The 17,530-nt window shown below is 42.1% G+C and overlaps 1 protein-coding gene across 4 annotated transcripts in view; it reads right to left on the reverse strand.

The window, feature by feature from the left end:
• MAP2K5 (mitogen-activated protein kinase kinase 5) overlaps positions 1 to 17,530 on the reverse strand; it is a 186,572-nt gene that overhangs the window by 72,535 nt on the left and 96,507 nt on the right. For 3 of the 4 annotated variants that reach the window (XM_090029468.1, XM_090029470.1, XM_090029471.1), the window contains exons 14-16: positions 11,964 to 12,037; positions 10,998 to 11,048; positions 5,430 to 5,501 (exon numbers count right to left, since the gene is read on the reverse strand). In XM_090029468.1, the coding sequence (XP_089885594.1) occupies positions 5,430 to 5,501; positions 10,998 to 11,048; positions 11,964 to 12,037 (197 nt within the window). The remainder of the gene's footprint in view (positions 1 to 5,429; positions 5,502 to 10,997; positions 11,049 to 11,963; positions 12,038 to 17,530) is intronic. The other variant, XM_090029469.1, reaches the window with a different exon arrangement.

Consider the following 17,530-nt stretch of genomic DNA (forward strand, 5'->3'; position numbering starts at 1 on the left):
GACAGAGCAGAATGTGGACAGTATGATGACCACAGGGAAACCAATCAATGATACCCAAAGATGAAGAGTCATCAGGAGGAAAAGGAAACAAAAGGAGGGATTTCAAATCAGCAACGGGTCCCTGAGAGGGGAGCCCGAGGCCACCACTGACAGAGGGCACACCACCGGCACGTCTCAGTCACTCCACTGGGGAGAGCCTCAGCCTCTGACCTTCAAGCTGCTGACATTTGACATTCAGGAGAGCCCCAGGGTGAAGCTCATGTACTGGCCAGACATACCTTGATGCTGTGACAGCTTTAGGACTGGTAGATATAGAATTATTTGCATTATTCTTATTTGCTATCACTGTATATCAATAAAATCCACCTATTATTGAATGGAGAGGTCATGGTTGGTCTGAGGGTCATGGGTCCACCCAAAATAAGGTATCTGGGTCATAAATTCAATGACAACAATTTTGACTCCTAAGGTCTAATTGAGAATCTGGCTCATCATCTCCATGTCACTGTGACCAGTTATACACTGATCTCATTCAACCAAACACATAATTTGGCTCTGTTGTAAGAAGTCCTCCTTCTCAGTCCCTTCTCTTGTATCAGAATACAAAAGCTTGTGGCTTTCTATCAGCTTCCTAAACCTTAACATCTCAAAGGCAGAAGTGCTTCAAGAGAGGCATCCTCAAGCAGGACTTCATCTCTTCTAGCCCCATCTCCATGCTCAGACTTTTTGTTTGCCTCCCTGGATAAAAGCTTGACCTCCCACTCTCATGTTCCCAGAGCTATACTTGCAATCTCCCTGCCATCACCTCTGCATTCTTTGCCCAAATAGTCTGAAGAGTCAATACAATAAAATCCTTAGTTCTGCCTTAACGGTGCATATAAATCAATTTTGGCTTCACTGGAAAAAACCACTCCCATGTGCCTGAAATATGAATATGCAGCGCGTGCCCTTAGTGGGTATTTAATAAGTCAGTTATGGCATCCACCCATGTGGGCCTGAACACAATGACTGAAAATACATGAAAGCCTCATCGCCTGCAACATCTCTTAAAACTGCACGTGAACAGGAGTGCCACAGACAATTACCAAGCCCTTTAAGCTCTATTAAATACACAGATAAAAGGAAGCACAAACACAAATTACCGCAGATGATCAGAGGAAGTTTCTACCTTAGGGGATTGCAAAGCATAGTCTCATCATTATGACTGGTGCACAAGAGCATTTCTTTCCTGGTTGGACCAATACTGGTGAGCCATGGAGGAGGAGTGAATTTCAGGAGAGGAAATTAAAGAGAGTTTGCTGTTATAAAGAAAGTCATGATGAGAGTTTCCACATCAGGGACAGCAGGATACAAAAAGAGGTGTGGATGCCATTAGAATGAACTGCGAGTCAGAACACACAGGGTCATATCCCGCTTTATGGCCCTTTGTGCCTCAGTTTATTATAACAAACAATTAGCCGTTGTGTTTGCGTGTACAGCGTAGGCTGAATGGGACCGGCAGCGGCTTGGACCCTGAGGCCTGTCCTGCCCAATCAATAGGTTCCATGCTAGTGAGCCCGACTGCAGGATCAGGGCTCATAATTTTAAATGATTCAGGTCAGCGCCCTAGTTACCTTCCACATCTGTGAGGCGCTGAGCACACTGCTGGAATTACACAAACAAATAGTAATTATGATAAAGAAATGTCCCATTTATAAAATAGGGTCAATCATGCTTACCTGCCTCAGAGGAATATTACACGGAGTATTAGTTAAGGTTTGCAGAGCGTGTTGTGAATGTGAAGTTTGAGGGAATGGATGTTTTAGAAACGAAATAACTTGGCTTTTACACTCTTCTATCCAAAGGTACTCACTACAGCGTACTTTGGACACGTGTCCTACAAACCTTATTTTTAAAATGGAATTTTGTTTATAGGATAATGTCAGTAAGAAGCATCTTAAGATCGGAGTATTCTTCATTAAAAGAGAAGTAAAATGTATTTTATTAGGGGTGCTCCCTTTCAGAAAGCAACCCTGTAAGTGAGGACTGGCATCATATTTATTAGAGATGAGAGAGAGACTTGATCATCCATGTACCTTCCAAGCGCAGGACATAGTCCTTGGAGGGGCAATGTGTCAGATACTAAATGCAAACTCCTCTTAGACCTAGCCCAAGCAGCTTGGAGTACATTTTATGACTGAGTTATAAAGCCCTGAAAAACAGGGTTTATAATGAAAACGCTGACACCGTCTTCAGTGTAGTGACAGCAATGTCATTGGTTTAAATTGAACTTGCTTTGTCAACCAAAAAGCACTTAAATAAAACTACAGCTAAAAAACCTCATGAAAATATGCAAACTATTTGCAACGAAGCGTCTTTAAACAGGTTTATAGATCATGCGCTGAATTAATTCACCTTTTTAACAGCAAAATAAATAAATATATGCAAACTTCACTTCACTTCATCTTTCGTAGGTTTGGCCAGTATGCTTCTTGGGCAGCACTTTCAAACTTTAAAGCACTGGTTCCCACTTCTCATCATACACAGGATCGTAGCAAAGAAATCCCAGGCAGTTCAGAGATGCAGAAACAGGCAAAAGGAACTGCGACAGTCTAACTTGAGTCACTGGTTCAATCGTCCTACCAGCCGCACAGTCCTGGTTTCCTTGATCCCGCATACCCTTTCTTGTCACTTAATGTGCTGCGACTCCATGAGCTTAGGCACCGGGCATCTGGATATGAAAGAACTGAGTGGAGATCATTTTAAAATTTGAGAACAAACTAACTGCCCTGCTCTACTTCGTCAACAGGAGCCGGGAGGGTTGTTTCACCAATCCCCCTGTCAATAGACAGTGTTACTTTAATGACAGTGACCTTGCATGGCTCTCTGAGCATCTTCTTCACCTTTCTTGAGACATTTTTCTAAGCCGCTGTCCTTGCTTTCATCATTTAACACATCAGTCAAACCACTTCAATAAAGCAGCGATCATGTTGAAGAGAGGTCTCGGAGGACCAGATGACATACCAATTAACAAAGCACACAGAGCCAAATTGTTTTGTGCATCTGACTCTGGAGATGTTAAGAGAGAGAGAGAGGAGGAGGAAGTTGGACGGTTTGAAAGAAGAGAGTAGACGCAGACCGCAGGGGTTTCCCTAATGCCAGGTGATAAGATATAAAAATCTGCATTATGCAGGTAATTGGTAACCAGCCAAATCAGTTTCCTTAACAATAATCCCTCGACAGAATCATAGAGGGAACACCAAATCTTGGAAATGATAACCCAGAAATTACTCTCATTTGAGAGCTGCATGCTGGGCATCATGTATCCCTTGAATCCACTAAGGAAGAGATAGATGCATGTGCTAGATGTTTTCTCCGTTTCCTTTAAACTATCCCAAAAAAAGAACAGGACCAAAAAATGGCCTTTTGCAATGCAATCTCATTTTAGACTCTTGTCAATTAAATTAATTTACAGAAAGCATGGAGAAGTAACGTGATTATATTTTACATCTCTCCCAAAATGTTGGGCATGCTCCCATGTTGTAAATCAGTGAAAAGTGGAATAAAATGAGTTAGCAGTACAATGTCCCTTGTGGCATACTAAAGCATGCTGCTCGTGTATATTTAAAGTTAGTTCTAATCAGACTTAGAAAAAGATTTACAAGAGCCAAATACAATAACTCAGCAGTAAACTATTTCAATCTAGTTCCAATCAATCATGCATCTGACAACAACTATTACTTATTTATTTGCAAAGACATTTCAAGTCTTGGTTAACTTGCTTCACACAAAGGGCGTATTACATCTACCAAAAGAGAACAAAAGGACATTTACATTATATTATTGTCTATTAATCTCAGTATGCTATTATCTCTCTCACTATCCATGAAAGATAGTGCAATGTTAGGACTAATTTTTTGAGATAAAGTCTAAACATATTTTTGGACAGAATTTTTTATTTGTTTTGTTTTTTAGACACGTAGCTGATGAAAAGCGTAAATCTTTTATGGAAGCATATGACAGCATAAAGGTCTTACTAATTCCCATAGGGGCTTCAAGTATGTGATGACAGTGAAAAGAATGAAGAGATAAGCAATGGTATTGTGCCAGAGACACATGGTCGGGCAAGGCTATCAGTGATCCAGATAATGGAGTCCCACACCCAAGGGCCTCTGTGCCTCCTTAAAAAGCACTATCCACAACATCCAGTTAAAACCCATACACGTATTTAATTTTGGAAGTTGACTGCTTTGGGATATAAACGCAAGGTCTTCTATGTGTCTCCCGTTTTTCTCCTCCCACTTCCTTGTGAACCGATAGGGAAGCAAGATGCATTCTTCATACGAAGGCTGCCATTGCTGTTGCTCCAGGGGTCAGACGCAGGAAGCACCTTTCATGCATCGCTGTCATCTTTTTATCAAGTTGTTTTCCTCACAAATGGCCACGAGATTTTAAATGAGGCACAGATGTAGCAAGAAACAGTCAGCGGTTTGTTTTTATATTTTTTTTCCCCCACCAGGCCTTAAATCAAGACCCTGGTCATCCATAAAACAATACTCGACTCTAATGCCAAACCAAAGTCACCTTCCCCTTTTCCCTGATCAGGCCCAGGGCCTAACATCACTTGTCAATGCCTCATCAAATGCCTGACAGATCTAACTCGCCCGTAAATTTAGGCGTTCTGTTTTTGTCGTTGTAATATGAGAATCCGCCTTTGTAAAGCCCGATGAAATGTATGGTTTTAGCACATTTAATGAGTACTAGGTAGATACACCTGACATTTTATTGGGTTCAAAAAGAAATGATTATGAATAGTGTGCATCAAACATGCAGGAAGGACACCCCGCCGTCCCCCCAGCTACTGTATTTCTATCTGAGCCCATCCTCTTTGAACGGCTTCATTTCAATACTGTCCTGCATGCCCATAATGGCCTACGTGAGAAGTTGCTCCAGAAAGCACTGGTGAACACTTGAGTCTGAAAGCTATATTTAACCATGGTGGAAGGAACTCATCCCACCACATCCCAGTTACTAGGCTGTATACAAGGAACTTCATTAGGGTTAGTGCTGGCATTAACGGAGGTCAGGCCTTGCATCTGCAAAACCCTACAGCGACCCACTTCTACTGGCTTGCTCTGTGCCGGCCTCTTCTCTTCTGGTACAGGAACACCTACCTGTGCAAAGGGTGGCAAGATACCCTACTCATCCAACTCTGTGTACTCTGCCAAAGGGTTTAAGTGGCATGGAAAACCCAATATAGATTGCTCTCAACCTAACTGAATCTGACCCAAGTAACAACTCCATTCCAGATACAGCAAAGATATTTAATGATGTTAAAGATTACCCACGCTCACACGGACATACGACAGTGTACATTAACCATCATTTCAACCTTAGGATTAGCTCAGCTTTGTCAATACACCTAAAAGGACTCATAGATGTTTACATACCTCCATGAAGGAAATCCCTAAACTCCATACGTCGGAATGAATTCCATACTGTTCCCCCGAAATTCGTTCAGGCTGCAAGAAAAAGGGGAAATAGCTTCTTGAGTCCAGTCACACAACCATACATTTGTCCCCACTGATGATTAGCCCCAAGCAAGTAAACTATGCAAGAATTTTGTAGGATTCCCACTGCAGTCCATCTAATTTGGTACCCAATGGACATGCTGGGTTACTGATGAATTTGATGTGTTTTCTTTGTTACCTGGATTCTGCAAGGTCAAGGGCCTTGGCTCAGGCTTGCCATATATCTAGTAATCTTGGCCAAATGCATCTATGCCAGGACTGTTCGATTCTACGTGGAACTCAATGACACGCACCTGTACAGCAAAGCCAGCGGCTACGTTTTAATGTTCCCGTTACTTCCTGCCTCGGGAGGTGGTTCAGGTACACACCCTAGACAAAGCCAGACTCTTGCTGTTAAGTAAAGGAGTTGGGGTTGAGACAGGAGTCTAACCTGCTGAAGCCAGTTAAACCAAAATAACCTTTACTGTTAACTAGATGCCCCGCTGTTTTCATAGTATCATAGTACTTAGGGTCAGCAGGGACCTAAACAGATCATGAGGTCCTACCCCTGACCCGGGCAGGAACAGGTGCCGGGATCATATCACCCCAGCCAAATATCTGTCCAGCCTCCTCTTGAAGACCCCCAAGGTAATATATTTTAATGTATATATATTTTGAGTTTTAAACCTGCAAAAAAAAAGGCTTAATTCAAATATATTAATAGTAAGCTTAATGCCACATAAAATAGACCACTCTAAAATAAAATAGCTAGTTTTTACTGGAAAGCTATGATTTAAGCCTTCCCAAGGTCAAGTGCAGCATGAAACGCAGCAATAAAAGACTCCAGGAGACTCCTCTCCCTACTGTGCTGTTAATGCACCTGTCTAGCCAAGCCCCCTACAAACCTCTGGTTGTATTTTTAGTCTCTAACGATCCAGAGACCTTTTTAGAAAGCAAACTCCCAAATTAGTGCCAGTCCGACGTGCTCTGGGATGTTTACACTGTACTGCTAATCCCAGATCAAGGGCTTTTATCACAGCATGAATGTTAAGTAAAAAACACAGAGCTGCCTACATTATCTGTCAGGATAACTTTCCAGGGCTACCAGACAAAAAGCAGGTGGCAAATGGAATGAAGTCCTCTGGAGCAAGGTTATTTTACACTGAGCTGCAGATTTCCAGGTGAATATTCATGCTATGTCCTTGAAGACAGCATTCACCAATATAGTTATCCTATGGTGGGTCCACACTAGAAACCTGTGCCCCTATAACAGCACTGGGTAGAGAGGTGATTTCTACCATTTTTACACTGGCAGAAGCCCCAGCATAGAAGCAGTTACAGAGGCAAAAAAGCACTTGGCTAGTATGGGTTATTTTGTTCAAGGAACTACTTGAAGCTACACTGGAAAAAAGCCCATCTTTTGCCAATGGAAGCTGCACCTACACTAGAAGAATTTACCGGGTTAAACTACTATCCCAAATCTTTTCTACCATAAACTATTTATGTTATTCTTTACTTAGTAGTCACAGCTGATATACTGTTCAAATCTGACCATCTTTAAATGACTTACATTCCTGTTACAATAATCACAGTTTTAATATAGTAATTTCTATTTAGAAGTCCATGGACTAAAGTGGCCGTTGGCTGTCCATTGAAATGAAATCTCACTGCATAAAACTACTCGTGTTAATTCCTCTATTTAAAAAAAATTATAGAAAATAAACTGAAAATTAAAAAGTGTTGAAAGCATACAGCAAAATATAAAACAGGAAATGTATACAAGAGCCCCCTACCTACGGGGTGTTGCAAATTAGATGGCTTGCAAGCAACTATAGCATTTTTAATATAAAAATATTTTTTCTAATTAATATTATTATTAAAATTAATTATTTTTCCCTACAAAAGATATATTTTTATTGTAGATTTTCTATTTTCAATGAAAAACCATGATTTTTTTTTTGGGTGCATTTTCCTGGGAAAACTTCTACTCTTATCGATCTCTTATTGATTTGCCATTCCCTCCTCTTCTCCCCCCGCCCCCGTACTGAAATGGCTTAACATTTTTGAGTGACTGAGAAATTAAACTAAACGATGTTTAGACAACTCTCACTGAACAAAAACTGCATAGAGCAATTATAACTAATAATTTATTAGGTAACTTTTAATTAAATATACTCTCCCTGCCCTGGTCAGCTGTAAAAATTGCCCTTCCGGGATAGATAGCCAAATCGAGTTTCTTGATTTTGGGATGCATTCATGCAGTGAAAAGAAACCTCGATGTGGGTGCCAGGAACCAGGCCTCATTTGGACTTAGCTCATCATATGAACTCAAACTGACTAATGAACAAAGGAAGGATAAAAAAATAAAATATTCCTGATAACACTTGACACCTTGAGGTGGCATTTTTGTGTCACTTCCTCCCTTGGTCATGGGGCTGCCTCCCCCAGGATGCCCCGTGGCGGACGCCGTGCAGCTGGACATTTAAATCAAAGTGCTTCCCGCAGACGTAACAGATATTGCAATGGGGGAAAGGCAGCTGATAAGAAAAATCTCCTTGGTGACCGAGAGCAAATTCGAAATCACACGAGAACGTTTTTAGTTTGTGGACATATTTAATAAAAGAAATGTAACGATGCTCTCAGAAGCATTATCTGTTAGGGCTATTTGAAGAGCTAGACTAGTAACTCAGCAACACAAGAGGGCACTCCTTCAGCCCTCAAGAAAAAGGGAGAGAGGTTCAGTGCTAGACTCCAGGAGTCTCACAAACGTATTTCAGACCTCTTTCTTACTGCTGTACTATGACTTTTGCAGCTTCTCCGCACCAAGACAGGAGTACCTTGGTGGGAAGCCTGGGGTGGATTTTGCAAAGTTTCATCAAAGGAAAAAACTGCTTTCTTGCATCAAAACGAAACACCAGGGTTGAGGCTAGTGAACTTGTTAGCCATACCTGATTTTCTTTTCCTAATCTGGGCCTATTCTTACTGAATGGTTAAAAAGGAGTCTGGATACTTTCATTTAAAACTCCATAGTCACCCACTGTACAGCAATACAAAGGGCCCGGTACAGGATTAATTAGCATTAGAGCAAAAGTGAAAATTACTGTCTCAATCCTCCAGCCTTAAAAATGCATTCATTGTCAAAAACGTGAAAATAATATTGAGTTTGGCAGCATTAACTTCAAAAGCAAGGCAGCACAGGATTAAAGCAGCTGCTGGATCTCTCTCAGTATCACTGAGCTTTGACAGTGCAAGGGCAGCCCAAATGTCCACATTTACAGGGTGATGCTACCTGCTGCACTAATAAAAGTATTGTTTTATACAGAATATACAGAATAGTTTTCAAAGCCATGACAAAGATCCGTCAATTAAAAATGCTTCTTCCAATTAACGTTATGTATCTATATTTATCTAAAAACATCTGCATTTAAAATTTAGCCATTAAATTCCAATATGCTGTTTGTGTCTGTGAAGTCTTGTGAAAAGGGCTGTAAATTCCTTGGAGGAAGGACCACAATTTCTATTGTCCACATAGAGTTGGAAATTCAGTGAGGAACAAAACAGTGGCCTGAAATAGGTGCACAGAACAGATCTGCTTATCTGCTTTCACCTTTTTTAAGTGGCATGTCAAACTGCTTTGCTTTGTGGGAATATTTTAATACAGTGCCAAAGCTCGCATTCCTGAGCATTGGTCCGAAATGCCCACGGTTCGATGTTATCTTTTGGAGACTGAACAATTCATCTGATGACCAGAAACAATTCAGTCAAGAAGCAAATCAATTTGAATACCAGAAATACAGTTTTAATCCTCTCTTTTTCAATTAACAGATGGACGCATCACATTCATCCATAAACAATAAGGAAAAAAAAGTAATTTCCTTAATGTACACCTGGGAAGGAGAACTGTAATCTGGATTTGTACATTAAAAGAATAATACAATTTAATTATTAGAGCTATTTAAAGCCACTCAAAGAATGAGAGCGGAGTTAGAGAAGTTGATTCATTTGGAGGGTCGGGGTGTTGTTTAATCACAGTATTCCAGCACTTTTGGAGAATGAAGCTCAGCAATCGGGTTTGCTTATCACAAGCAATAAATTTGACTGACTTAACATTTTTCTGCTCACCTAATATTCTGATCACACAGGGCAGTTTAAGCTTTGTTAGGATGGTGACATGGTTGTTTCAGAGGCTAAGTGATGTATATACCTTGGCTAGGAAACACTTAGCAAATAAATGAACTCCCTTGCTTGTTATCTGTTAACAAAGAAGTAAATATATATAGATCCAAAAGCCTCTTCAAGGGTTTGAAAGTACACAGGCCAGCCATTTTTTGCTATTATTTGCCTTTTAGCAAATTTGGGGCCTATCTTCCTCTTTAATTTTATCTGCCCAGGCCATTTTTGCCAAAATTGGTTTTAAGCAGCAAAATAAGAACGGCATGCGATTTTTTACATTCTCAGCTGCGGAACGCAAGTTTTTGAGCCTTCAAAAAATGGCAAACGGTTGGTAGGTTTGCAGTTTTCTCTCATCATTATTGAAATCGCTACCTTTTTATTGGATCTATTGGATCAATCTCACTGGGATACACATCATTTGCCAGGCATGGGAAGAGGAAGCGAAAAGATCTCAAGCCACATGTGACGAGAGCAGGGATACAATTTTGGAAGCTTGTTCATCTCATTCAGCGAGAGTGGAAATGCAATGTGGAAACTCTCATTTAGTGACAGTGGAAATGTTTTTATCCACAGCATCTATGGGGAAGCATATAGGTAGTCTTCACAACCAATTCTGCGGGCTAACATTTCTCCTTAACAAACTACAGGCACCGATTTCCCATACTGAATGAAAGTGGTGAGTGCTAACATGCAAGTTGAACAGTCGAATACTGGAGGACTCTATTTGCCCAGCGATTTCATGCACAGTAAAAAGGTGGGTGCTCCTTGCTCTTTCACCCTAACTCATTTTGCAAAGCTTTTCAAAGAGAACCATGAAAAGACTTGAGAACTGGCGCTCTCGGCCAGCAGCGCTCTCAAACATGAGCCTCAATCCTAAAGAAATCAACAGGCCTGAAAGCGCAGGCTTAAATAGCTTGCTAACCTGCGACCTTGGAACAGCTTTTCCCAAAGTGTGGGCAATAACAGACCATTGGGGATCTGTCAAGCACCTGCTGGTTATTTGTGGAGAGCTAGCTTTTTATATCGTGCTGGATCTCTCCTTTCATCCCAGTTGCTACAGTGCATGAAAGGCGGCTGAAAATACATTAAAGAAACACTTTCCAAATCAGCATTGTCTCTTCCAGTCCCAGCAATGCAATGTGATCACTAACAGGAGGGAAAGTGGTGTAGGGGATAACAAAAAGGAGCAGTTTCCATTGGACACACACTATTAAGATGCAGCCTATGCTAGGAGGCAGTTGGAGAACCAGATTCAGAACATGTCTTACATTATATAGACCAAGGCACTATACATATATTTCTGTTTAAATGTTATTTCTGCATAAATGCACTTACCGCCATATAAGCATTTGTTCCAACATACGTCTTGGCTATAGAATTCACCAGCTATCAGACAAAACAGTCTGTTAGAACAATATAAAGATAATGTGGAAATAAAATGGGCAATTATTCCTCATTTAACCTACAATCATCATTCCTATAAATCAACTAAAAATTATGTAAAAGGGAACAAATTTATCTACGAAGGCATTAAAAATGATTAAATCTCTCTTTTTCTTTTGAATGAGAGCTCCAATTTAAACAAGCACTGCATTACAGTTTATGGCAGATAACCTTAAACAATTCTTTGAAACAGGATACTTATAGCTTTAGTACCCCAAACTAGTCTGATATAAAAAGTTAATTTGAAGTAGGATTCAGCACGCTCATTTCTCAGTCAGCTGGCTCAAGATGTGAATAAAGCCACATTCATTACGGAAATGCAATGAGCACTAAATACGCTGGAGGGACAACAGACTTTGACAACTTATAATACAACGCTGACCTTCTCTTTGGTCCTCATGTTTGGCTGAGAGTAAAGGTGGCTGCAATTCAAATCAACATCACAGCAAGCTCATGGGTCACTATCAGAGAGGTTCTCCAGGGAGGCCCAAAATGGAAATTAATTAAAATTTGTGCTGCACATTGTCAAGGCCCACCACTATTGTTACTTCCAATATTAATTTTTATTGTGGGCCAGTTGGGCTCCCTAGACACATCTCCCACTCTGCCCTCCCTTTTGTCTGGCCAAAACGCTTTCATATCGAAGCTGCATATCAATGAAGTTTGCTATTCGTAAGTAGTAATTACAATATCAGCAGTTTTTACTGTCATTAAACAATGAACAATCATATTCTGATGAAGAAAAGTCGCTCAGAGATTAAAAATGAATAACCCTCTCCCAGCAGAGGAGAGCTTGCTGTGGGCCTGTTTGTTTTGTAGCCAGGCAAGGTCTACTCTACGAGAGGCAGGAGGGGATACCTGTGTGCTAACCCCAAAGTCGCACAGCTTCACCTGTCCTCGCGTGTTGACCAGCATGTTGGAAGGCTTCACGTCTGTTAAGGGGACAAAAAAGGACCATGAAATATGTTCTTCTCTACATGCAGTTTTTATGAGGATACAGATGTATATCAGCGTGACTGGTTTTTCACGGAAAATATTGCAAATTCAATCTCCAACGTGCAACATCCATTGCACGACAGCCCTACCATTTGAATTTTAACTTGTATTCAATTTTAACCCTGCTGCCACATTGCTACCAGTCTTGTAACAGTCCCTCTCCAAATGCTTTATGCCAAGCCAGGATGATGGAAGGTTTTATTTGTGCAATTCATCACTGAACACTACACAACACATCCCCCTCCACCAATTAATTGGGGTATGTGTGTGCATGCTCACACACACACGCGCGTGCAAATGCATAATCTAGCCCTGATGCCGCCTCTATGTCTTCACAAGGCTGAACCTACGCTAAGCTGCACAGAGCCCTACCAAAATGAATGGGGCCCTATCTTTCCGGCTCTTATCTCCAGACAGGGCTCCTCCAGTGCAAACCCCAATTCTCGTGGAAGCTAACTGCCATAACCCTACCAACATCAGTGGCTGCAAATACATCAAATGTTAACACTACAAGATCCTTTCCCTCCAGAGACCACAATGTTGAGCCCGACACGCAACAGAAGTAGGTAAGATGACCATGCACTGCCTGCGGACACTCCTGAATGCTCCTTTCACCTAGTTAAATGCAGTGTACCCTTCCCTCTAGCCGGCACGCGCGAGACGTGACTTAATGCAGTTCTGACCCCAACCTGCAGAGATGAGAGAACAGCGCCTGGGTCTAATGACAGCCCTCTCATAGCATTATGAATTTCAAGTGTCTCTGTTCCTTCTTTAAAAGTGAGCAGTAGTTGGGTGCAGATGGCTGAAAACCAGTTACAAGGGAACCTAATTTTGTTTATCATTAAGTTTGTCTTGGCTTAGCAGATGTTTTCTGGGTATCAGAGTAGCTTGCTTAATTTGTCTCTGTAACGTAAAACGTATAACTTCAATTAACAAGCTGATTAAATGCTTTCTTATGTTTGGGGTAAAAAAAAAAAAAAGCCAGATTTTTGTTTTAAAAAAGGGGGATATTTAATAGCTTGTTTACCATTTCAGTAGCGCGCCGAGTATCTGAACACAGTATTAACGATATTAAACCCTCAGTTGGAGACCAAATTCTGATTGAGAACCATCCAAGTGGTCAGGAGACCCTTCGTGCCCTTTCACCCAGCATCTTAGCACTACGGTTTTATTGAATGAGCTTTTTCTAATACAAATATTGGGAAGACACTGAGGTTTGGTTGCAGCGACTCATTTAACGACACACATCTCACTGCTGGTGGGTGACCATTTCCAGGTCAAGTAGACCATAAGCGTGGCTCCACTGTGACTGCCCAAGTAGCAGCGATGAGTTGTACAGTAATCCTATTTGTTATATTTAATTGTTTTCTGAAAATATGTCAGCCGATATATCTACCTAGTTATTATGGCTGCACTGCATTCTAATGAACTAAACAGCAGGTACAATTACATATGCAGAATATGCTGACACTCAGCGTTACGAATTCATCTGTTTATGGCAGGCGTGCATTTAAAGGAACACTACAGCGAAACATGGAGGCTCCATGTCGCATTGCCAAGTGCTGCAAATCATTCTAAAAACAGTCCTGGATTTTAAAAAGGGCTAATTAACAGCCCAATAAACTCAGTAATCAGCTCAACGAGGTCAGAGTGAGACAATTCTTGGGATCAAGGCTGCGTGGGGATGTCTTAGTTCAGCAGCCAGTGAGTAGGATCACATGCAGGTGCCTGGCTGGCCGGCTGCAATTATCTGCAAGAAATGCACCCTAGGCTCCTCTCTCCGCTCCCCCCACCCCAGCACCTGCAGAGCAGGCAGAGGAGGGGCAGGAGACAGCAGCTGGGAGGATGTGTGGCACAAAAAAACAGGTGTGCTAGAGAAAGCAGGACCTATGGGATTTTTGCAAAGGTCCCCAAGGACACTGGGTCTCGAGGCAGCACTGTGTCAATCACAGATGGACCGAGGATTTTAACGCATCATCACAAATGTAACAAAGCACATTTTGCTCCAGGTAAAAAGAAGCTAGAAGCTTTATGAGTATGCTAGGGGCCTAGGGCTCTACGATTCAGTTCAAGATTGAAACAAAAGACAAATATAACTTCACTGGAATGCACATTCATTTGCTTTGTGATATATAATGGAATGAAACAGCACAACACTGGGGAAAAAAAGATGATTTCATTAGTCTTGCAGTCATTGGACTTAAACACGCATCTCTTTTTCAGATTCGTTAAAAAACAAAAGTTAGGCTTCTTGAGCATCTTGACAGTGCATGCAATACTTCACTGACAGTCATTTCCACACCTGAGTTTTAGCTGGAGTTAAAAACAGTCTGCTGGGCTGTGAAATAGGAGCTGTGGTCCCAGGAGCAGCCAACAGACAGCAGAATTGCCGCAGAAAAGACAAGTCGACTAATGAAACATCAAGACCATTAAAAAGGAGAGAAGGCCATTAATACCTGTAGAATAGGAGTTTAAAAGGAATCAGGTAGATGATAATGAGCCATGAAATCAACAGACTCCCATCCCTGCTGCCTGAACAGAAATGGTGCTGCCACTGCCAGGCAGGCAGCTGGCTTTACTTTTACTGTGGCTGGACCAGAGATCAGAGACTGCTCTCCTTCTGGATCCACCCTTGGTCTCAACGTGCCCCTGAACTTGGACGGGCACACGGCCTCTTACCGTTAGATCTGTAATGGTGCAGCAGTTTAACAGCGACGACATGCACAGATTGTATAAACTGGACTGGTCCCTCCATGCTCCGTCACAAACTCCCCGCTAACTTCAGTTAGGTTGGAGTTTGGTTCTCGGGCTGGCCGGTCAGCCCTCCTTACACCTCTGTATCTTCCGCAGCTTTCTACAGCTTTGCAAACCCCCTGGAAATGCTGCTTCCAGGCACAGAAGAAGGTCGGACTGGATCAACGATAGGGCCCTACTGAATTCACGGTGGAAGTGGGCTGCGCAGCAGCTCCTTTAATCTTGCAGCTTCTCCCTGGCACGACTCTTCTCCTGGGAAGGGGCAGTCCCACCATGCGATGGAGATGCTACATTTAACAGTGATGTGCTCACAACCACATTCTCCTTTACAACTTTTACCCATCGCAGAAGCCCGAGGAAAGCACAGCAAGAGGCAGAGCGATCTTACATTGCTCCAGAAGCTGCTCAGAGAAGCGTGTGTGGCTCAGCATTGCACTCTCCTTCCAGCTACCCCCGGACCAGTGCAATACATTGCACTTAGTCTGACCTGCCCAGTCCGGGGCCCAGAGCCCAGGCTCTACCCAGTCAGTGCCCAGTTTCATCCTCTCCTGCTCTTCTTTGTTACGTGGCCCCAAGTAGGATAAATAGAAACATCCGCAATGCATTGCTGCTTGATACTCCTGTGGGCAAGGCTGGAGTGGTCTGTCAGAGATGTGCTGGAGAGGGGAAGGATAAAGCCCCACAGAGGTTAAAGCCTGTTGCTGTCAAAGCAGTCGCTCAGAGTGCATTTTGTCTCCGCAATTTAAAACCCACCAAAAATAGTGTATTTAGACAGATCACTGCTATAAACCCTGTTGCTCCTGAGGTTTCGCTGGGGCAAAAAGAAGCAAGAGTCACAGACGGAAATTTCATTCCGCGTACCCTGTATTCAAAGCGAGGAGAAAAGAAAAGCACCCAATGGGTAAGCTGGTCTTCTTGTGCTGTAAACCACTTCAGCTAATGGGTTAATTTTTTGTTTTGTTTTGTTTTTAGAAAAAAAACAACAAATGTGCATAAATAATGTTCTGCACCATCTGCGTGTGATTAATATTACTGTTTAGAAGTGGAAGAATTTAAACAAGAGCCAAAAGGGGTCATTATGCTCCCATCACTTGAGCTTGCTTACTACAAATGATTTGTATGAAGCATCATTATGGAGGAAGAACAAGTTCTCTTTATGATGTATCTGCCTAAGTTGATTCATCTCCCTGCAGATAAATGGGACCTACGTGCTCTTACTTACCAGTAAATAGAACTGTCAGAGGGTCAGGATTCTGAATACTGCACGTCTCAGTCATTTTATTCTTATTCAAAGGCAAACAGATTAATGATTTTGAATTAAATGGATTTCTAAAAAGTCTCTTGACTTCTTCTCCCTTTGACAAATATGCAAATACAATACTCCAGGTTCAAGGAACATGAACGGTAGGAAAACATAATTTTAGCTATGGACAGCTCAGAGAACATTGCTGATAAAAACAAAGCAGCAGCTGGAGGAACAAAAATACTTTCTTGCAGCACTGACCTCATTGGCATGCTTTCTTTGGAGGCTAGGGGATTTTTCCCCCCCCCTCCCCAAGCCTGAGTGGCACATAAGACTCTCTTTATACCTGGCATATTTGCTTGTACATTACTGTACATGGCGCTAAATTAATTTCTGTAACCTGGCACGATTAAAAAAAATGTTGCAATGGGCATGTTATCCTACCACCAGCTTGTGTCGTCTTGTTTCCCTTTGCAATCGCAAGCCAAAAAGTGTGCTGCTGTTGGAAGATAGAAATCAATCACCAAGCCTATTCCTAGTGGTACTGCAAGGGCGCCTGGCATTGGCAGCCAGCATTTCTTAGCTCCATGTGTTTTCTAGTTTCCAAATGTAGAAACCAGTTAAATCCATTTCCACTTGGCTATCTTTTTAGGAATGTTGTTCATATGTGTTGGCCGGGGCTCTGGAGCCTCCCCTTCCGCCATTTGGGGCCTGGAATATGGGCACGCATACATACCATTTCCAATCTCTCAGATAATTTGGAAGACTCGGTTCAGATTTGAACATTTGTGGTTATGCTTTATTACCCAATTTAGTTGGACATTGCCTGTCAAGAAGTTAGACTTTCTTGGAAAGTCTTACCACTGGATATAAGCAGTGGAAGTTCATCTCAGAAAGCCTTTTGCAATTCTACTTGGCTGAGGATTTCCGGAAATCTTACCTGGAGATCCATGCAGTGGTTCACCATGCTTTGGCTGCCTGCAAGCCGCCTCCACTGAAAGGTGGTGCTACACATAAGTGACAAGAAGCAACTTGATATATCGAGTGGGAGGGCCCTGACTGAATAGTCTGCTGAGCACACACACACAAAAAAGCACGAGACCTTGAGCGAGGAGGCCGTGCATGACAGCAGGCAAACACGGACACACAAGAGAGGCCAGGTTCCCAAAGATACTCTTCTGTTAGGTGCCTAAATCCCCACTTATGTCAATGGGGTACCAAAGGAGGGCTGCATGCTTTTTTTTGGATCCAACCTGAAATCCAGGGCTGAAGGTTTTATATGCCAAAATTGCTTTTGAAAATGGGACCTAGGTGCTTTTGAAAAATCTTACCTACCTTACTAAGGATTCAGAATGAGGGCTGACACACTGAAATGCTTTGCTGCCCTTGGTGAAACGGAGATAACACTGGGATGTAGAATAAGAGCACAGCT

The sequence above is a fragment of the Crocodylus siamensis genome, chromosome 15, assembly GCF_052110815.1.
Source record: "Crocodylus siamensis isolate JL-2025a chromosome 15, ASM5211081v1, whole genome shotgun sequence".
Classification (NCBI taxonomy): Eukaryota; Metazoa; Chordata; order Crocodylia; family Crocodylidae; genus Crocodylus; species Crocodylus siamensis.